The 21,543-nt window shown below is 61.9% G+C and overlaps 1 protein-coding gene across 1 annotated transcript in view; it reads right to left on the reverse strand.

The window, feature by feature from the left end:
* Positions 1 to 495: 495 nt before the first annotated feature.
* Positions 496 to 21,543, reverse strand: part of ADAMTS13 (ADAM metallopeptidase with thrombospondin type 1 motif 13) — a 38,545-nt gene continuing 17,497 nt past the window's right edge. The window contains exons 10-31 of the mRNA XM_043916375.1: positions 21,047 to 21,151; positions 20,136 to 20,287; positions 19,987 to 20,050; positions 17,463 to 17,592; positions 16,865 to 17,013; positions 16,463 to 16,583; positions 15,931 to 16,011; positions 14,948 to 15,129; positions 13,058 to 13,193; positions 12,847 to 12,976; positions 12,124 to 12,306; positions 11,071 to 11,248; positions 10,351 to 10,471; positions 8,830 to 8,959; positions 8,536 to 8,715; positions 7,633 to 7,815; positions 5,343 to 5,547; positions 4,347 to 4,653; positions 3,717 to 3,863; positions 3,207 to 3,383; positions 1,537 to 1,721; positions 496 to 931 (exon numbers count right to left, since the gene is read on the reverse strand). Of these exons, the coding sequence (XP_043772310.1) occupies positions 767 to 931; positions 1,537 to 1,721; positions 3,207 to 3,383; positions 3,717 to 3,863; positions 4,347 to 4,653; positions 5,343 to 5,547; positions 7,633 to 7,815; positions 8,536 to 8,715; positions 8,830 to 8,959; positions 10,351 to 10,471; positions 11,071 to 11,248; positions 12,124 to 12,306; positions 12,847 to 12,976; positions 13,058 to 13,193; positions 14,948 to 15,129; positions 15,931 to 16,011; positions 16,463 to 16,583; positions 16,865 to 17,013; positions 17,463 to 17,592; positions 19,987 to 20,050; positions 20,136 to 20,287; positions 21,047 to 21,151 (3,411 nt within the window). The 3' untranslated portion in view covers positions 496 to 766. The remainder of the gene's footprint in view (positions 932 to 1,536; positions 1,722 to 3,206; positions 3,384 to 3,716; positions 3,864 to 4,346; positions 4,654 to 5,342; positions 5,548 to 7,632; positions 7,816 to 8,535; positions 8,716 to 8,829; positions 8,960 to 10,350; positions 10,472 to 11,070; positions 11,249 to 12,123; positions 12,307 to 12,846; positions 12,977 to 13,057; positions 13,194 to 14,947; positions 15,130 to 15,930; positions 16,012 to 16,462; positions 16,584 to 16,864; positions 17,014 to 17,462; positions 17,593 to 19,986; positions 20,051 to 20,135; positions 20,288 to 21,046; positions 21,152 to 21,543) is intronic.

The following is a 21,543-nucleotide window of genomic DNA, read 5'->3' on the forward strand; positions in this document are numbered from 1 at the left end:
TCGTGTTTATTAGCATCGGGGGCGTGGCCCGCTGAGACCTAAACAGAGAGCGCCCGGGGGCCTCGCGCTTATTAGCTAGGGGGCGGGGCCGCGGCGAGCTGCGGCCGAGAGGCCCGGGCTTATTAGCATAGAGGCGGGGCGTCCTGATCATTAGCACAGGGGCGTGGCCGCGGGTACCTGGACTCTGCGCGCCCGGCCCCCTCGCGCTTACTGTCGCAGGGCTGGGCCCTGCCCCGCGGGACTCTCCGGCGGTCAGCATCCAGACCCAGACTAGCAGAGGGGTGGGGCGTCGCAGGGAAGAGACAGGCGCGCGGGCATCAGGGCCTCGGGATTCCAGCCTCCCTCCCCAGGTAGACCGACGACCGCTAGCGGTGGCCGGGGGTTTCCTGGAATCTGGTGTGGATGTGGAGCCCGACCGCGGCCAGGGAATTCCCGTCGTGCGGTGGGCCGGGTTTACAAACCGTGTTTGGGCAGGCTGGATAAAGAAAACGCCACTCAGACGGAACGCTCCGTTTATTTGTACCCGAGGGGCTGGGAGCCGGCTTTCAGGGAGGGTCCCGCCTCCCACCCTCTAGTGTTCTGCCTATTGGAGGAGGCACTCAGACACCAGAGTCAGCTCTCCAGGGCTGGACGGACACCTGCCAGGTGTTCATAACTGTCAGGCGCCTTCCTTTCCCTACCGGGCCTGGGAGGAAGCGTTCCACTGGGTCCACTGGGCAACTTAGGGATGCGCTTGGAGAGGAAGCTGAGGCAGGGGATCGGCCGGCTAAGGAGCTCTCGTGTGGAGGGCCCAGTACTGGCCCCGAAGGCTGGCCTGTGCTTCCAGGAAGCCCTGGCTAAACTCCATCTCTGCCTGGCTGCCCTCTGACTCCCAGTAAAGCGTCTGCTGCCCACGAAACGCCATTGTCCTCAGGCTGCGGATGTCCCGGATCTGTGAGGAAAGGGGCAGCCCAAAGGACCAACCACAAGTAATAATTAGCACAAGCCCTTAATGTACAAAGTAGCATACACCCAGGTCACACAACAGCCCGTCACGAAGACACTGTTATTCTGCCTGAGCAACTGAGGCTCAGAGAGGTGGTACTCCTTCCTCAAGGACACACAGCCAGAATGCCAGAGCTGGGGTCTGAGCCCAGATTTGTACAGAGGCCAGACAGCCTCCCGCAGGGAGCCGATACCTTACAGAGGCCAGTTCTCCCAGCACACACAAAAGTTCATCGAGGAAGGGCTTGGCCTACTCTTCTAGTAAAATTATCTGAGGGTCTAAAATTATGCTTCAGTCCTGGGTGAACTGGCTGTCTACATCAGCCAGTTCCTGTATTTCCTTCTTGTAGGGAGTTCAAGAAACATTTGTTGGTGAATAAGTGGAAGAAACTTCTCTCTCACTCATTCATTGATTTTGAGGATTTTAGTCTGAAGTAAACTCGGTGGGCCCAGCAACCCTCCAGTCCAGTCCCTGCTCCCTGTCCCCAGGGACGGCTGTCCAGAATGATAGCAGAAGTCAGCCCCTTCCTGTCCCCATCCCAGCAGCCTCACCAAGATGTAGCTGGCATCAGTTCCCTCGGCTCTGGTGCCCCTGTCCACGGTCAGGGCATGGATGGCAATCCGGGCCTGCGGGGCCACGTCGATGAAGATGCGACAGCCCCCCACGTTCCTCCCACCCGGACTCATCAGTGGGCTCGAGATTTCACCCCGGGGTCCAAAGAGCTGCGTGTCACATCCTGAAGGGGAGAGCAGGTGGACAAACTGGGTGTGGACTGTCTCACAAACAGAGGATGCCCCAGGAATGGCTGCTCTTGCCAGAGGCCAGGGCAGCTCACAGCTGGGGAGCAGTGGGGATCAGTGCAGCACCACACTCAGGATCAGGGCCCCCCAGCAGAAGACCCCACTGAACCCCATCTCTACCACTTCCTGGCTGGGTGACCCTGATGAAGGCTTTAAATGCTCTGGGCTTCAGTTCCTTCTGTAAAGTGAAGAGGACAACAGCACACACTGGGCAGGGCAGACTTTAAGAGGACTCAGCGCAGTCACGTGCAAAAGGGCTTCACACTGAACCCGGCCCAGGGGCAGCCCTCCTAAGCCTCCCCCGAGGCAGGCGCCTGTGCATGAGGAGCCTGGGAAGTGAGGAGCGATGACCAGGCCAGCAGCCAGGGCCTGTGCTTCTTGCTGAGAGGCCAAGGAAGGAGGGGTCAGGGTCCCACTTCCCACCTGAGGTCTGGGGGACCCAGAAGTGCCTGGAACCCCGGGGGAAGCCACCTTCCAGCAGCTTGGGCTGCAGGAAGAGGGCAAGACCCACCCCCCCCTCAAAGCAAGCCAGAGGGCTATCCATGGATGCGCTGGGGCCCCAGGCTTGCAGGGCTCCCGGCCACTGTCCTGCACACAAGGTGCATGTGCACACACACCCCGCTCTGCAGAGGATGAGCCGAGAGGACAGTGCACTCAGTGGGGCTGGGCAAGGCAGCTTGCAGAAGGCCCTTAAAGGATCCTGAGGGACCTGAGTGCCAGGCCAGGGTGTGGGGCTGCGGTGGCCTGAGGGAGGGTGTGCGCCCGAGTGCCGCGGGGGCCAGAGAGGAAGGGAAGCCACACGTGCAGGGAGCGGGTGTCGGGGGCCTGGAAGGCACCGCATTTCATTCGCAGTCAGCTCATTACTCTGCCGACAAAGGTCCGTCTGGTCAAAGCTACAGTTTTTCCAGTAGTCATGTATGGATGTGAGAGTTGGGCTATAAAGAAAGCTGAGCACCAAAGAATTGATGGTTTCAAACTGCGGTGTTGGAGAAGACTAGAGTCCCTTCGACTGCAAGATCAAACCAGTCAAGTCTAAAGAAAATCAACCCTGAATATTCATTGGAAGGACTGATGCTGAAACTAAAGCTCTAATACTCTGGCCACCTGATGCAAAGAGCCGACTCAGTGGAAAAGACCCTGAGGTGGGGAAAGATTCAGGGCAAGGGGAGAAGGGGACAACAGAGGATGAGATGATTGGATGGCATCACAGACTCAATGGATATGAGTTTTGAGCAAACTCAAAAATAATGAAGGACAGGGAAGCCTGGCGTACTGCAGTCTATGGGGTCGCAGAGTCGGACAGAAATGAGAAACTGAACAACAACAGCTCAGTTCTCTGTCTGCCTGGCCCACCAGCCCATCAGGACTGGCCCCGTTGGCAGGTTCTGGGCAGGTGGGGAGGCTCCGTCACCTCGCCGTACCTCGGGGGAAGGCTCCCGGGGCAAGCTGGCTTGAATACCGCAGCAGCACTCCGCCTCCAGCCTGCACGAGACGCTGCCTCACCAGCAGCGTGTTGGCTTGGGAGCTGAAAGCCATGCCAGCCGGCTTCCCGCACATCTTCCTCCACACGAGCCGGCCCCAAAGCAGCAGCATCTCCCCTGGGAAGGGGCAGTGTAGTGAGGACCCAGCACCCCCAGTCCAGCGGCAGCCCAGTGGCCTGGGGCAGACTCAGCTGAGCTCAAGTCCCGACGCTCCCGCTTACTGGCCATGCAACACTAAGGAACTCCACGTGTAACTTAATCTCTGCTAGCCTCAGTTTCCTCATCTGTGAAACAGGGACAACCACATCCCAGTCCTGAGCGGGCTGAAGTGATTACACGTGGGGAGGCACTTGGAGCATGCCCCCAGGCATGGGGCACCCTTGAGTTACCCTCACTGGCATCCCCAGACCCCAGCACTGGCAACAGCTGCTCCCGTGGCCCCAGACATACCAGCACTGCAGTTGAGAGAACCCTCCAGGACCCGGAGGGTCACCACTTCACCCAGGGGCCGCCCGATGGCCACCGCACAGTCCGCCCGCACCATGCCTCGCATGTCGATGATTCCCGTTGGCTCAAGGTGCTGCCGGCCACAGACACCTGGCAAGGGAGCAGCAGGAGGGCAGGTGAGCGGGGCTTCCAGGCGGGGCGACCCGCAGGACAGGGCCGCAGGAGGAGCTTGGGAGCTGGGGCGGCTCATGTCCTCCCAGGCCCCATCGGAAGGCTTCTCGGGTGAGAAGGGGGCTGCGTGGGTCACAGCGTCACCACCCCAGGCACAGAGCCAGGCCTGATGCGCCAGTGGGTCACACGGGCAGGGCTTCTGACTCTTCTCAACCTTCAGGTCCCTCTCCCCGATGATAATAAAAGTGAGCTTGCACTTTCCCAGTGAGGCAGAGGGCCCAGCCTCCCAAGCCACCCCTCTAGCTCAGCCGCGCTCGGCCCAGCGTCTGGAGTGCTGCAGCCACTGGTCTACCCCACTCCGGGAGGTCCCCACGAGGAGCGCGGTCTGACTCTCCCTGATGAAGATGCCTGTGCCCACCCCTCCTGCAGCCGCCCCACACAGAAAGAAGGAATGAACCTAACTGGTCTCCACTGGGCTTTCCTGGGGCCCGGGCAGGCGTCCTTGAGCTGGGGAGAGGAGGCGGGCATGGGGCTGGGGCCACTCCGGGGACGCAGCTGGGGCAGCTGTGGTCTGGCCTGGAGTGGCGGCTTCCTTGTGGGGTGCCGGGCTGGCCGTCCCTTGCCCCGCGCAGGGCCCAGCCCAGCAGCCCCGCACGGTCAGAGGCTTGGGCAGCTGCTGGCAGAAGTCTGCGGGCACAGGCACCCGGGCCCGGGGTCCTAGGCAGGCGTCATGCCGACGCTGGATGCCCTCCCCACACGAGACGGAGCACTGCCAGGGAAGAGGGACAGAGTGAGGCTGACCCTGCTGGGGCAAGACGAACACAGTGGTTGACCAGAGGCCAGGCGGGAGTTGATATAATCTCTGCCCAATACAGGAGGCGAGCACATGTGCCCATTCTCCAGATGAGAAGACTGAGGCTCAGAGAGGTCACCCTGCCAGGGTCATAGAGGGAGGAGGAGCACAGATTCAAACCCGGGTCTCTCACTGTCGCCCTCCGGGCCCCCTGAGTGGGCACCGGTGACTTCCTCCTTCTGCCCTCCGTCACTCAATGCAGCACAGTGTCCACCCTGCCATCCCGCCTCGGGCCGCCCCTGGCGGCCGTGTGCTCCGCCTCTTCTCCCCTCCGCGCTGTGAACGAGCCCTCCAGGGGGAGGGACCCGGCTCTGTCTACCTTTGTCTCTCCAGGGTCTTGCAAGGTGCTGGGTGCGGGATGGCAGCTGCTCACCTTCCGGAGTTATCAGTCCTTCCTCTTCCGGCGTCTCCAGACCTCGGGCCTCTGAAGGCCTACCTGTCCCCTGACACCTCTAGGCCTTGCTGTGTCTTCCATCCCTGGGTGCCCTAACAGGCCTGGCTCTCCCCACTCCTTTCAGGGGATCACGACCCCCCCCCCCCACGTCCCCATGCGTGAGGACCCTCGGCCGACGCACTGGCCGGCCAGACCCAGCTGCAGTGCTTACCTGCGTCCAGGCGCTGACATGCCACCGGTAAGCACAGTCAGTGATGACGCAAGGGATGCTGGCCTGCGGCCGCACCAGACCTGCACAGGCCGCCCCGTCCACCTCCGTGTCCTTGCCGCTGTCCAGCCGCACACAGGCCACTGAGCGTGTGGCCGTGCCAAGCCCACAGCTGGCTGAGCACGGGCCGAGGGACGTGACTTTCCACCTGCAGCAAGAGAAGACCCCAGAGAGAGGCTCGGCTCCCCCAGAGGTGGCGCTGCCCAGGGGAGCTCCTCAGACGGCCAGCCAGGACCGGTTCCAGGGCCCCTGGGGGCGTCCAGCAGCGCAGCCCCTGGGCCCCTCCTGGCTGATCACGGGGCTGAGCGGCACGGGGGAGGCTCTGCCGGAAGGAGAGCTCTATTTCCTTAAGAAGGTCCCCCCTTCCGTCCCCTTTGTCACAGAACACCCGTGGCACGAGCTGCTGGCTGGGTCAAGAACAGGGACGGGGCAGCAGCGCCCTGGGACGATGGACAGCTGATCTCCGTCCCCATCATTCAATCCAGCCCGTGGTGATTTATCATCTTTCACCAAATGATGACGACTGGTACATTTCAGAGCCGGGGCTGAAGCCGGCAGGCTGCACTGGGGCCTAGAGTCCTAATCACTACACTAGGCTGCCCCAGCCCTGAGACCCGAGATGCCCCCTCCCGATCGCGTGCCTTCTGCGGGCTTGGCGCTGTTCTAGGCGCCGAGATACGGCCACGAACAAGACCCAGTCCTCCCCACCTGTCTCGGAGCAGGTCTCCACCTCGCGACTTTTGGGGCCAGATGGGTCTTTGTCGTGGGGCCATCGGTACAGTGGAGGGTGTGTTTAGGGGCACCGCTGGCCTCCACCCACTAGACGCCAGGAGCATTGCACCCCACGCCCACCCCGTGCTGTGACAGTGTCCCTGGGAGGACCCCCTGCCTCCCTGTGATGGCACTTCGAGCAGAGCCTCAGAGTGGGATTTCTGAGAAGACACATACAAGAGCCACAGGAAGGCAGGTGCACAAGCATCGCCTGGAATGTTCCAGAACATCAAGGAGGCCAGGGTGGCCACAGGGACATTCCAGGGGTAAGCAGAGCGCCTGTGTGCACGAAATTCCCATTAAGAAAATCCCAGATCATCTCAAATATCATGCACAAAAATAAATGGAGTGCACGTTTTAGCATGAGCAAAAAAATCAAGAAACACAGGTATGGATAGCAGATGGATCATAAAGTTACAGTGATTAAAACAATTTGATTTCAGGGTGGCAGTAGGTGGGGGAATGAATCAACAGAGCCTGGTAGGAAGCCCTCAACACAGATCCGACACACAGGAGAAGTCAGGATGCAATAAAGGGGGCACCTGGCGGGGTGAGGAGTGGAATGCAGCAAATGTTGCCGCTAGCTAGTGATTTGGAAAAATAGTTTGCTCTCCTACTTTGCACGTGTGCTAAGTTGTTTCAGTCGTGTCTGGCCCTTTGTGACCCTATAGCCTGTCACCCTCCAAGTTCCTCTGTCCATGGGATTCTCCAGGTAAGAATACTGGAATGGGTTGCCAGGCCCTCCTCCAGGAGATCTTCCCAGCCCAGGGATCGAACCTGAGTCTATTATGTCTTCTGTATTGGCAGGCAGACTCTTTACCACTAGCACCACCTGGGAAGCCCCCTACTTTGCAAGCGACCCCAGATAAATCACAGATGAGTTTAAAGCTTTAAGTGTAAGGGAAGTCTCTCTGTGGTGGCGTACTTCTTTAAAACTTAAGAAGATAGATGGTGGAAACACAGAGGGTAGCATCTATGAAATCTGGTGGTAGGACGTGGGTGACTTACATTCTTTTCTGGATGTTTCTGAGTGACACAGAGGAGCACTGCATTATTTAAAGTGCAAAATTACAAAGAGGAAGCCGCGGGAGCACTGGGAGGAAGGAGGTCAATGTGTGCACTTCACCATCGGGCTCCCACCTGTCTCTGGACCCCCCTGGTGGGACCTGCGCTGTCCCTGTGGCTTCAGCGGTGCTGAGCCCCAGGTGGACCGCCCTCGGGCTCTGCTCAGATGCTGCCTCTTCCAGCGGGAAGCCCCCAGCCCCAGCCCCATCAGGACCGACGCGACTGAGTTTGCTACCTAGTTTGCTACCTAGGCTGCGACCGGATGCAGCCTCCCGGGAGGGGGTGGGGGTCCTATTTCTGGTGCCCCTGAGACACCCTGTAACCCCCACGGGCCCAGCCCCACGTTGGCACACGCCAGGCGCTCAGGCTGCCTACTGCCCACGCTGGGGCTGCTGACCTGGGCGGGCAGGGCTCCGGGCTGCAGGCCTCCTGCGGCTCCGGGCGGGGCAGCCCCTGGCACTGGGTATCCGGCAGGATCTCCTCGTCCGTGTCCTCCCCGTGGGCCCGGGCGCAGTACAGGATCCTCTGTGCCACCCCTCCCCCACAGCTCAGGCTGCAGGCCGCCAGCTTGTACCGCCACCTGGGGCAAACGGGAGTCAGGGGGCGGGCGCCCGGGGGGAGCCCGGCTTCCCCTCACGTCCACCCCAGACCAGAAAGGGCCTGCAAAAGGTTCTCTCTCCGGGGAGTCACTTTTACATCTCCACCAAGAGGCTCAGCACAGTGGACAGAGAATATTCAGAAGACCCCATTTTACAGAAGGGGAAGTTGAGGGCAGATGTGTCCAGAAAAGCAATGGGGAAGGGGTAGGGCACCCAAGGGGCCCTGCAGAGACATTGGTCTCCAACAGGAATCCCAGCCCCACCATCATCCTGGCCCGCCCCCGCCAAGACTCCCAACCTTCTTTCACACTGGTTCCACGTCACACCAACACTGTCCCTCAGATTATGCATATATACACATACATACATATATGTCCTCCTCAATCTTCTTTGTCATCCGTCCCCCCGCCCCCAGCCCCCAGCGTCTGCCCCGTGAGCCCATGGCCGCCTGACTGCCTTGTTAGCGGCGGGGTCCGCCTGTGACAGCACAGCACCGGGGCATAGAAGCCCAGTAAAGAGCAAGTGATGAAAAACGAGCCACCAACCGCAAGTGCCTAAGGCATTCCAAACCCCCCCGCCCCTGTCTTCTCTGCACCAGTATGACCCTCTCCTGCGGGTGAGGACGCCAAGGCTTGGGACATGACGACGCCACTCTGCAAAGACGCCGGCCGAGGACCACCTGCCTCCTGAGGGAGGCTGACCTGGCGGGACAGGGCTCCGGGCTGCAGTCCTCCAGGGGCCGAGGCCGGGGCACGGGCCAGCACTTGGAGTGGGGCAGGGAGACGAGGCGGCCCCGGTCCATCCTTACACAGCGAACAGCCAGTGGCACCTGCCCGCCTCCGCAGGTCACCGGGCACGGCGCCAAGGCCCGGGTCTCCCACCTGTGGGGGGGGAAAGCCAGCGGTCCGCAGGGAGCTGCAGCCAGGGTGGAGCGCCTTCCCCCCGGGGGGCCCAGACTGCTGCCCCTCTGCACGGCCTCCCTCCCTCGGACTCACCTGGCCGGGCACGGGGCAGCCTGGCAGGCCTCCCGCCGGCTCTCAGGCTTGCTGGCCAGGTCACACAGCTCTTCCTGGACGGGCGTCCTGAGGGCAGGGTCCATGCACACGAAACGCAGCTCCGCCAGGCCTGCAGGGAGGAAGGAGGGACCCCACGCCCCGAGAAGGGGGTCAGCAAGGACCACGGGTGCCCCGTCCCTGGTCAGCTCTAGCAGATGAGGTCTCCGTGGATTTGAGTCCCAGCTGCCCTCATAGCTCAATTAAAGAATAAGCCTGCAATGCAGGAGACCCCAGTTCAATTCCTGGGTTGGGCAGATCCCCTGGAGAAGGGATAGGCTACCCACTCCAGTATTCTTGGGCTTCCCTTGTGGCTCAGCTGGTAGAGAATCTGCCCGCAATGCGGGAGACCTGGGTTCGATCCCTTGGTTGGGAAGATCCCCTGGAGAAGGGAAACGCTACCCACTCCAGTATTCTGGCCTGGAGAATTCCATGGACTCTGTAGTCCATGGGGTCACAAAGAGTCGGACACAGCTGAGTGATTTTTTCACTCTCTGCCACCTACCAGCTGTGTGACCTTGGACAACAAGTGACTTAACTTCTCTGAGCCTCAGATTTTTCATCTAATGGTGCCTGACTTGGAGGGATATTTATCAAGATTTTTCCAGGAGACTAGAAAGTGCTTGATGGGCTTCCCAGGTGGCTCAGTGGTAAAGAATCTGCCTGCCAATTCAGGAGACACAAGAGACACAGGTTTGATCCCTGGGTCAAGAAGATCCCAGGAAGAAGGAAATGGCAACCCACTCCAGGATTCTTAACCTGGAAAATTGCATAGACAGAGGAGCCTGGTGGGCTACAGTCCATGGGGTCACAAAGGGTTGGACATGATGGAGCTACTGAGCATGCACGAACACACAGAAAGTGCTTGGCACATGGTAGGCACTCAAAAATGGTGGCTGATCTTTTTCTGTTGAGGGGCATTATACGAGTGGCTACATTAAAACCTCTCACTGTGTCTACCGCCAAGATGTTATTACGGCCGTGTCCTTGAACCTCTCCTTTAGGAGTATCCACAAAAGAAATCTCTGGCCTCAGTTCTAAACGTGCTGGGGTTTAGCTGAGCAAGTGATTAGGGTTTTAGTTTAGTTAGTTATTTTCAACCTTGCCTCGCAGCTTGCAGGGTCTTAGTTCCCTGACCAGGGATTGAACTTGGGCCACGGCAGTGAGTCCTACCCACTGGCCCACCAGGGAATTCCCAGGGTTTTTACTTTAAAACACTCTGTATCTTAACATTAATTTTTGCTTCTCTGGATTGGCCACCAGAAAGCTCGGAGCTAAGTTGAGTCCCAGCACGGCTGGGTTTTATGATCACTTCCTACCTTCCAGCCAATCAACGAGCATGGTCGCCTGGCCACTGTACGCGGCTGGCCCCAGTCTCCTTGCTTATTACGTCATGTCCCTAGGTACGCCACCTCAAACGCTTTTCTCGAGTTAGCTGACCCTCAGGAGCACCAGGAGCCTCACCTTGACCGCAGGAGGCCGAGCACGGCCCCGCCAGGGGCATCCACACGTGTGCGGCAAGCGCCTCCAGCCTGGGGCTGCCCGCTGGGGATGCAGCCTCCTGTCCCGGGGACCGGACGTCCAGCTGCAGGGGCCAGGCACCGAGCTGGTGGGTCTGGGCCTCCCACCTCCAGACCCTCGGGCACCTGGCCCTCCACTCCCACCCACTGCACTCCTCAGGAGAGGACAGAAATGGTCACCAGCACCCAAAGGCCACCCACCCCGCGGCTGCTTTCCCAGGAAGCTGGCTTCCTGGCCCCGGCGGTGCCTTCAGGCCCCACCCTGACCTCTACACCAGGGTGAGCAGTCACCGTGGGGAAGGCGGCGCTGGACCTTGAAAGCCAGATCCACAGACACGCCGGGCCCTGAAGTACCCCCGCCTGCCCCAGCCCAGGGGAGTGGGGGGCATTGGCCGGCATGCTTGTCTGAAAGCAACACCTCCCAGCCTAAGCCCACGGACGCCGGCGGGAGCCTGGCAGCAAAGTGCCGCCGTCCTATCAGGCTCTGGATGCTTCAGGCCACTCACCAGTGGGGAGGAGGCATCCCAGCACCCAGAGCTCTGTGTCGAAGCCTGCCCTCTGCCCAGGGGCCTCCCGAGGACAGCAGCCCTGCACGAGTGCCGTCTTCCAGCTCTGGCCAGGAGTCCAGTGTAAGCAGAGCTCCCCCTTCTCCCGGGACGCTCACCTGGTCCCAGCCGGGAGGACATGCCGCCTCGACACAGGGCTCCGGGGCAGGCGGCTTCTCGTCTGCGGAGCAGGGCCCAGCAGTTGCCGGCAGCCCTGTGCCATCTGCCCCCAGCATACACGTTGTGTTCTGCACAGCCGGGTCTGCTCCACAGGCTGATGAGCACGCGTCTGCCTCCCTGAGGATGGGACACGACAGCCGTCAGGCCCTGCCTCTGCCTTCGGGCGGTCGGGGCAAGCCAGCTCCTGGCGCAGAGAGGCGGTGAACCTGCTGCCCAGTCTCCAAGAATCCAGAGAGGGACCCCCGCAAAGAGGCAAGACCAGGGGCCTTTCCCCAAAGCCTGGCTGAATGGCTGCAGGCCTCCACTCTGCACCTAGGGCGCAGAGATCAGCCCTGACCCTCCCGCCTTCCAGAGGCAAAGACGGGTCCCCACCCAGAGAAGAGGGCGGCTCTGCGCAACCTAGACCCAGCAGTGCTGGGAGGCACGTGCCAGATGCAGGTGGCTCGCCAGCTAACGCGTCTCCTGCGCTGGCCCTGAGAGCTGGAGCCGGCCTGGAGCGCCGTGTGGAGAGGACCCTGGGGCAGGCTCAGCCCTCAGCAGGAGAGAGCAGTGACCTCTGTGTCTGCCACGGTCACACGGCGTGCAGGGGAGAGGGAGGGTGCCCAGAGCCACCTGCGGACCACCAGCGGCCTAGGCCACCCCCCCTCCCCGCTACCCAGGTGACAAATCTGGGACCCAGAGAGGGAGGGGACTGGCTCAGGTCCCCCAGACGGCCAGCGGCAAATCAGACTGATAAGCCTCCATCAGCTGGGACGCTGCGGGGCGGCAGTGACAAAGTGACGTCTGTGGCTGGACATCTGTGGCTTTGCTTGTTCCTCACAAGTTCAAAAAATAGTTCAAAGAGAGGGGACTGGCCAGTCCAGGGCCTCCTGGGTGGGAGGGTGGTGGGGCCCGGCCAGAGGCCTCAGGAAGGGCTCAGCGCGGGGACCAGCCCCACCAGGGAGGTTCTGCCTGGACCTGGCCTTGGGGGACCCTCCTCACCCCATGCTCACCTCTGGGGGCAGGGCTGGGAATTGCAGGTGTCCACGGCCGCCGGCTGCGGGGCCAGCGCTCTGCACCGGGAGCGGGGCGCAGTCCTCAGCAGGCCGCCCCAGGCCTCCACGCAGCGCACCTCCCGCTCCCGCAGGCCACCCCCACACGAGGCGCTGCAGGGGCCGAAGTCTCCAGCCGCCCAGCTGAGGAGAGGAACAGGGCACCGGGCAGATCCATCTGTGACCCGTCAGACCACTTCCCCGGCTGGGGCGGGGCCCAGGGTCCTTTCAGGGACCTAGACGCCGTGCCGGGGGGCTGCCGGCCCAGCTCCCCCACTCTCCAGGTGTCCCCGAGCCGCATCGGAGCCTGAGGACATCTGTTTGAAAGTGCCCGCGGCTGGCTGCCCCCACCCCGCACCCAACACAGATGGCCTTGTCCCTAGCGTCGTGCTCCCACCGGGGTGTGGTCCCTCCGCAAGCCAGCGCCACAACCCTCCCAGGCAGAGCGGGCCTCTCCCCGTGCGGTGGGCGCCTGAGCTCAGCGAGGGAGCGAGCTGCCCATAGACGGGGGCAGCAGGTCCCACCAGGCTGACCAGCCACCCGGGTCTGCCCGAGTCTCACTGTCCTCACCTGCCACCTGGGGACACTGCAAGGGCTGATCAAGGACATGCCCAGGCCCTGTCAGCTGTGCCAAGAGGGCCCCTGAGCCACCCCCACCCCCGGGGGGCCGCGGCCAGCACTCACTGCGGGGGGCAGGGCTCGGGGGCGCAGGTCTCTGACCACGCGGCCGGGGGCCGGCTCCCCGCACAGCGGGCAGCCTCCACCCACTCGCTCCTGGCCTGGTCCCGACAGCTGTAGGTCACCGGGCGCAGTCCTGGAGGGGAACGGGGTGGGCTGGGACACCTCCATGGGGAGGCACGCCAGGCTGCCAGGCGAGCCCCACCCCAGGCCCCACCTGCCCCGCAGCTCACGGAGCAGGGCCCCCGCACCGGGGCCCACGCCCAGGCCTGCCGCTGCTCCGGCTGGAAGTAGGTGAAGGTGATGTCCGGGCGGGCGGCGCTGCCGTACTCCTGGCCGTAGCGCCTGTAAACCTGCGTGGAGAGCGGGGCTGTCACGGCCACCTCCTTCAGGAAGCCCTCCACCCTGCCTTCCTGCCCCTTACGTTCTTTCACTCAAGCAAGCCGCCACTGATGCTGAGCCCACGCCACACGTCACAGCCAGGACTGCCCCCGGCTCCGGGAGCTCATGGAGGCTGGGGGAGGGTGGGCTGCAGGCAGGTACAGAGACAGGGGTGTGCCCAGGGGGCCAGGGAGTGCAGAGAAGGGCCCCGAGGAGGCTGAGCAGGGTGGGCAGCTGGCAGGAGGCCGCGGAAGGGGCCTTCCAGGCCCAGCCCGGGGCGAGAAGCCCACAGCTCTGGCTTCTACAGCACGAGTGAGGCCCCAAGGAGGGCAGGAACGGGCTGGATCTGGGGCTCTGGTGGAGCCGGGGGGAGCTGGCAGTCTGGGCTTGGCCCTGAGGACACAGGGGGTTAAGGAAGAGGGTCCAGCAGGGAGGCTGGGCTTGTCTGTATTGCAGGAAGGTCCCTGGGTCCCGGGAGGGGCCAGCCTGGCGGGCGGAGGCCAGGAGGAGTCTCCTGGGTCCCAGCACCTGCCCCCCCATCACAGCCCTCTGCTAACGTGTGGGTTCTCGGCACACACACCACCCCCCACCATCCATCACCAGCAGGTCCTGGGTCAGAGGCCCCGAACAGGGCCTGCGAATCTGTTTCTATCCGCACCGCAAAGGATGCCAACAGAACTGCTCGACAGCCAGCATTTGGAAGTAGGCTCCTGGGGGCGGGGAGGGGGTGACCTAGATAGGACACACAGGGAGGCAGGGAAGGGGTTAACTGCTCCCAGGGGCTCACTCTGGCCTGGCCTTCTGTGGGGAGCCCCAGCTGTCTCCCCAGCTGTGGGAGCAGGGGGTGGGCTGCTAGACCCAGCCAGGGGCCGTCAAGATGCGGACCACCCCGAAGTTCTCCGGGGCTATTTCAGCCTCCACTGCTTCCTGTCCAGCCCTCTAAGCACCTTCCTCAGCAAAGCTCACAGGGGGCCGCTCGCAGGCCAGATCCCAGCGGGAAGGACCCGTGCAGACACAGCCTGGGCTCCGTCTGCCCCAGAGAGACAGCAAGACCCACATCCAGCTGAGCTGCCCCGGGCGGGGCCTGCGGCCAGCACTGCCTGGCACATGCACGCGTCCACTCCCCAGGCCCGCCCATGACCCTAGGAGGTAGAGTTGCCAGACGTGTGCACGTGGGGGGCGCCAACGCTCTGCCAAGCACTTACTGTGCAGTATCTTGGGAAAAAAAGATGAATCTTCACAATTACTTTATTTAGGGGTGATCAGTTTCAGTTCGCAGATGGGGGAAACCGAGGCTCGGTCTGACATGGCCCAGTCCCCACTGCACCTGCCCAGGGCCCCCCCAGCAGCTTCCCAGGCCCCCAGGAGGAAGCCTGAACCCCTCACATGGCCAGCACGGCCCCTCGAGGTCTGCCCAGCCCTCCAGCAGCCTCACCGGAGGGCTCCCTTCTCCCGCCCCTGAGCGCCCCTCCACTGCAGGCCCGGGTCCCCCTCCCCACCTGCTCGCCCACAGCCTCAGCTCGCCCTCCGGACCTCAGCTGCATGGCCGCCTCCTGGGAAGCCCCCGGCCCCTCTGCAGGGCTCTCCCTCTGAGCCACTCTCAGGACTCCACGGGCTCCGGTGGGCTCTGAGCCCCGGGACGCCAGCCCCCCCAGCGGCTGCTGAAGGAGCGGGTGTGGGTCTGAGCCGACGGATAGGCCGACACCAGAGGAGGCCCTGCGGTCACCTGGATCTCCATGTCGCCCCGGGTGGGGCCCTGGATGCGGATCTCCTCCCGGCGGGGCAGCCGGTCCTCATTGAGGGTCACCCTGTACTCCACGCGGCTGTCCTCCAGGAGGGAGGGGTAGGTGGTGCTGGCAGAGATGCTCCCATTTCCGGCCACGACGTAGCGCCCATGCACCCTCACTGCTGTGGGGCGAGGGGCCGTCAGCACTGCAGGGCCCCCCCACCCTGGGAGCCAGAACCGCCCCCTCCCACAGATGGCCCTGTTTAGGGAGAGGGGACAACTGGGCCGACACGACACAACGTCCAGGGCTTCACCTGCCCCAGGGGCCCCGCCCTCCCGGGGAGCAGACCTTCCTGGTACTGCACGCTCCCCTCTGAGACACACAGGTGTCTGACCGAGGGAGGCTTCCCCACATCCTCCCGGAACCCGGGGAGCGCTGTGGACCTGCTCCCTCACCGAGTGCAGGCACAAGGACCTCAGGGTGAGCACCCCAACCCAGATTCAAAGGGCACCCTCTGGGCATAAAAACCCACGGTGTAAAGAGGTCAGCCTCACGAAGAGATCCGTCTTTGTTTAGGGTGAAAGGTCAGATACATGATTTAGGGTGGGGGCTGTGAGTCAGCAAGCCTGAGCCAAACGGGAGACTGAGACCGTGATCAGTCAGTCCCCCCACCTCGTCGACATAAGGAAGTCCCCGAGACACCCGGGCAGTGAGCTCCGCAGAGCGCCCAGGGGGGCAGGGCACCGTGAGTGTGACTGCTCTCGAGGCTGGATGCTCCCCGCGCCACTCTAGGCACCTCTCCCTTCGGCTGTCCCTTGGAGTAAGCCGTAACCGTGAGCGCAGCAGCGCTCGGAGTTCTGGGGGTCCACCCGGTGAACCCCCCGACTGAGGGCGCTGGAGGGACCCTCAGACTTGCAGGTGGCGTCGGAAGTGGGGACACCCTGGGGCGGTGCCCGCACACTTCACAGTGTGGCCAGCTCACCCAGGTGTGTGAAGAGGGGCCTGCGGTTGACGACGTAGATGCTAGTCAGGTTGGGGGTGACGGTCAGGAACGTGACGTACTCTAGGAGGAAGCAGAGGTGGGGGTGATCTCAGGCCGCTGAGGTCACAGTCAGAGGGAGGAAACGGGAGCGCCCGAGGGAGCTGGGACTCAGCTCCTCGACTGACTTTGCAAGAGACCTGACTTCTTGCATAAATAGATCAAAGTCAAGGATTGTCCCAAGCATAGCATCCCCGGTGCTCAGATGCCTCCAGCGGGAGAGGAGAGAACAGCCCACCGCAGGCTTCCCATGTCTGTGTTCTTCCTGTGTCACAGATGCTGAGAGCAGCCGTGAGTGATGGGCCACCTCATCACCGGCCTGAGCCTCCTGGGGAGGCCGAGACCCGCTGAGAGGGCCCAGGACCGAGCGAGCACGTGGCCCCACCATCCAGGCAGCCGGCACCCGGGCTCTGGGCTGGCGCGTTTTCTTGGAGGCTGGGGGGAGCCGGGCCCTCTGCCCCCGGGGAGGCCCTACCTCTGGCCCTTCCAGCCGTGAAGGAGCCGTTCTGCGGCCGGCACGTGCTGTTGTCCCCGCCGCACACCTGGCACACGTCCCGCACCTGCCCGGAGTCCATCCTGCCGTCACAGCCGAACGTCTGTGCAGAGCAGAGTGGCAGGTGAGGCCTGGCGGTGTGGTCGGACAGGGCTGGCCTTTGAGGTTCACACAACCAAACCGGCTGTTTTGCCATTTCTGGTGTGGGAGGCGAGCTTAGGTGACTTGCCCCAGGTCACGGCAAGGCTCTTGACTCCAGGCTCGGCCTGTTCCCCAGCACCACGCCTGACCCCCTCGAAGGCCCCTTCCTGCCCTGGCTTCTCTGGGGAGAGTCCTCGGGGCCACAGAGGGTAGAAGGGCACCTCCGCGGGCACACACGCCTACCCTGCAGCTGCCCGACACACACAGGCTCAGGGCCCCGTCCTCCTGAGGGTCGCCCGGCACACAGCGCGTGCCGTCCAGGAAACGGTCCCCACGCCGCACCATGAAACTCTCGCCGATGGCCCGGCACACGTGTCTGCACAAGGCGTTCCCTGGGGAGAAGCAGAAGCACAAGGAGGCCGGTGGGAGGGTGCGGGGAGCCGGGGACAGAGACCCTGCGAAGCCGGATCCGAATGGGCCCTCGCTGCCCCCCAAGCACAATCTCACTGTGCTCTTTGCATTTGGGGTTGGGGTGGGCTTTATTTCCCACCCGCCCCGCCTCCCGAGGCAGCAATTGCATCACCGTGTGATGAGTGTGCCCACTTATGAGGCAGGTGTTTCTCCAGCATCACGCTACGCCTCTTATCTCCGTTTTACAGACAGAGACTCAGGGAGGAGAGGTCAGGGCTGACCGGCCGGCCAGGGGCTGAGCCAGGGCGGGTGGGATGCTCAGTGGGATGCAGAGCCCGAGCCTGCTCCCAACAGCATCAGAGTGACGCTGGGCCTCCCCCGGGGACTCTCCCATCCAGGGTCTCGGGCCTGGCCCCCCACCCAGGCCCACCTTCGCTGTACTGCTCCGCCGTCCCCCAGCGGTAGAAGGCGGCGCTGCCCCCCGGGGAGAGGCGCAGGGGCTCGCTGTCGGTCTGCGCACACTGCTCGGACATGAACTCCAGCTGGGTCTTCTCACAGGCCTGGATGGAGGAGGCGGAGGACGGGCACACGAGGGGCCGGGGCCGGGGGCTCCGGGAGTGAACCCTCGCCCCCGGGAGACAGCAAGAGCCCCTGCAGCGCGAGGATGAAGACGCGGGTTTGAGCCTGGCTCCTGGCTGCACCTCGGTTCCCTGCCCTGGAGAGTGGGGGTGTCGAGAGCCTCCCTCTGCTGGCAGGAGGATTCTACAAGAATCTGGGAAGGCATGGGGCAGAGCCTGTCCCCGGCAACGAAGAGGAGAGAAAGTGGGCAGAGAGCTCAGCAGAAGGGAAGCCCCGTTTGTGTGCGTCTACCATGTCTGTGCGACGTCTAATCAGAGCTGCGGTTTCTCCAGTGGTCATGTGTGGATGTGAGGGTTGGACTATAAAGAAAGCTGAGTACCGAAAAATTGATGCTTTTGAACTGTGGTGTTGGAGAAGACTCTTGAGAGTCCTTGGACTGCAAGGAGGTCCTCGCGCCTACACTTTCAGTGTTACTATCACTCCTTTTTAATCAATGACATGGTTTGTTTATTTGGCTGTCATGGGTCTGGTGAAGCAAGGAGATCCAACCCGTCCATCCCAAAGGAGATCAGTCCTGGGTGTTCATCGGAAGGACTGATGCTGAAGCTGAAACTCCAGTACATTGGCCACCTGATGCGAAGAGCTGACTCATTGGAAAAGACCCTGATGCTGGGAAAGATTGAGGGCAGGAGGAGAAGGGGAGGACAGAGGATGAGATGGTTGGATGGCATTACCAACTCAATGGACATGAGTCTGGGTAAACTCCGGGAGTTTGTGATGAACAGGGAGGCCTGGCGTGCTGCAGTCCATGGGATCACAGAGAGTCAGACGGGACTGAGCAACTGAACTGAACTATGTCTGTGCAGGTATCAGTATTGGAAAAGTCATAGGAGTCGAGAGCAAAGGGCCTCTGTACAAGAAGCTGGCCGCTGAGGCGGGCTGGTGTCCTGGCCTGCTCTGCACTGGAGTCTGAGGAAAAGAATCAGAGTGGGCCTGCTGAGTCCGCCTGGGGAAGGCGGGCAGGGAAGGTCTCACCACGTGCAGATCTTAGGTCAATGCCGGAGGAGTCTCCCTAGCCCTCCACACCCTCTATGATGGCCACGTGGGAAACACAGGTAAGTGCTGGAAGGGATGTGGAGATAGCGGAACCCTCGCACATTCCTGGTGGGAAGGCCAAACGGCTCAGCTGCCACGGGAAATGCCTTGCAGGTTCTCAAGGAGCTAAATGTAGAATTACCACGTGATCCAGCAATTCCGCTTTTAGGTACACACCCCAAAGAGTGAAAAGTTGGTACTCAAAAAAGTCCACACACACACATATTCATAGCAGCACTATTCACAACAACCAAAGACGGAAACAGTCCAAACTCATCGACAAATGGACAGCGGATGAATGGGTGAGCAAAACGCGGTCCACCCATCCAATGGAAGGTTATTCAGCCACGAGAAGTGGAGTTCAAATACTTGCTACACATGAAAACGCCACGCACCCAGGAAGATTCCAGATGCAAAAAGCCACTCGTTGTATGATTCCCCTTATATGAGACGTCCAGCGCAGATAAACCCCCAGAGATAGAAAGTGGACTGGTGACTGGCAGGGGCTGGGGGGGGAGGCGGCATGGGAGTGACTGCTTAATGGGCTGGGGTTTTGCTCTGGGGTGACAGGAACTGTTTGGAACTAGAAAAAGGTGGTGGTCACATGGTGTTGTGAAGATAACACCGAACCACAAGATTTCACATGGTTGACTTTATGGGTGTGCAAGTCACCTGAACTATAACTAAAAGAATCACCCATGCTCTCCCAGTATCCGGCTTGGCTGCTGGAAGGAGGGGTGTTCTCAGTCCAGGGTGGAATCCGGGTAAGCAGGGGGATACTTCGGGGAGGGGGGTGCTGCTTTCAGTGGTCAGACAGGCCTGGGTTGTGCGCTGTGGTCCAGAAAGTGAAAGTCGCTCAGTCGTTTCCGACTTTGCGACCCCGTGGACTATACAGTCCATGGAATTCTCCAGGCCAGAATACTGGAGTGGGTAGCCCTTCCCTTCTCCAGGGGATCTTCCCAACCCAGGGATCGAACTGGGATCTCCTGCATTGCACGCGGATTCTTTACCAGCTGAGCCATAAGGAAAGCCCAAGAATAGTGGAGTGGGTAGCCTATCCCTTCTCCAGCAGATCTTCCCAACCCAGGAATCAAACCAGGGTCTCCTGCATTGCAGGCAGATTCTTTACCAACTGAGCCATCAGGGGCAGGTATTAATAAAACCACTTTTGCTCTCGAAAGTGCCCTGGCCCAAATCACAGCCATCCTGACCCTTGGGCTCTTCCAGGCCAGTGCCGCCTCTGACCGCAGCCCCTCCCCTGCCCAGGGAAGCAGGCCTACCTGGGTGTTGCACATCTCTGCCTGGAGGTCAGAACCTACGCACGCGCGCCCCCCAAAGGCAGGCCTGAAAATGCCCACAAGACGACGAGGTGAGACGTGACCCAGGGCCCCGAGCCTGGGAGCACGGAGCAGCCACCTCCACGCAGTACCTGGGGTTGTTGCACCGCCGCCTCCTGGTGATCACGCCGCCTCCGCAGGAGCGGGAGCAAGGACTGGCGGGCCCCCAGCCTGACCAGTGCCCGTGCACCACCCCCACGGGGGCCAGCTCCGCCAGCGAGCGGCAGTGACCCTTGGAGCACCACTGCAAGAGAAGGATGGGACCGTGTTTTGCACCCAGGGCATCCCACACCCACAGGCACCCACACTCAAACGTACCGCACACCCAGAGCATCCTACGCCCACAGGTCCCCTACACCCAGGACCCCCCACACCCACAGGCACTCCACACCCAGGGCACGCCTGCACCCACAGGACACCCCCTCATACACACAGACACACACAGACACACACACACACACATGCTTGCAACCTCCATACTGCTCAGGAGCCAACGCTAAACAGAGGACAGCCGACAGCAGCCCGCAGTGCGGGGACTGCAGGGAGGTTCTGGCCATACAAGGGAGAGGGGACGTGCTGGGGAGCTGGAGGACAGGTGACCGCGGCAGGGCCCACGGAGGCGCGGGCCCCTGTGAGGCCGGTGACAACACATCCCTGTCCGCAGGCCACCACAGCGGGCCCAGGAGCAGACAGCCTGAGTACACTGCGCTCCCTGGGGGCAGTGAGGAGGTCAAGAGGCGGGCCCTGGACCCCTGCCTGCTCCAGCAGAGTCGCGAGGGTCCCGTAAATCTGGAATAAAGCCACCTCCGGGGGGGTGGGGCGAGCACTGGGCTCCCCACGTCTCCTGGCCCGGGCACCCTCTGCCCCCATTTACTGAGGTCCTGCTATCTCCACCCCCGGAGGAGGACTGCAGGGTGCAGATCTGGGTGAGCACGTGTGAGCACGCGCGCACACACACACACACACACACACACTTGCACATGCTCCTCCACTCCCCGCTGACCTTCCCCACGCCACACTCTGTCCCGTCCAGGAGAGAAATAAGTAGGCGGCTACAGCTGCTTGGGTCCAGGGGGTCTGTGTGGCAGGAGAGAGCCTGGCACATGTCCTAAGAGGGGGGACACACGGCCAGTTGAGGGGCCCCCAGGGCCTGTGGGGTCCGTGTCCAGCCGCACCTGTCCCTCCCAGACCACCGGACAGTGACGCAGCCAGCACCCCGGGCAGTGGAGGGTGGAGGGGGGCCTGGCTGACCCCTTTATCGGGAACAGGAACACTGGCCGGGACCCACAAGAAAGTGTCTTCATTTCTTTTAAAATCGGAAGGAAAAAAGACGGTCTTTTAGATCAAATAGAATATCCTAACATATAGCATGAATATATTTGTGTTTTATAACAACACCTGTAATATCACATATTTTACAAAAACACTAAGCTGTAATTCCAAGTATTTTGTAAGCAAGAAGGGGCTCACAGAAGCAAAAGTGCCCGCAAGTCCTGTGCA

Source organism: Cervus elaphus, chromosome 11 (assembly GCF_910594005.1).
Source record: "Cervus elaphus chromosome 11, mCerEla1.1, whole genome shotgun sequence".
Taxonomy (NCBI): Eukaryota; Metazoa; Chordata; class Mammalia; order Artiodactyla; family Cervidae; genus Cervus; species Cervus elaphus.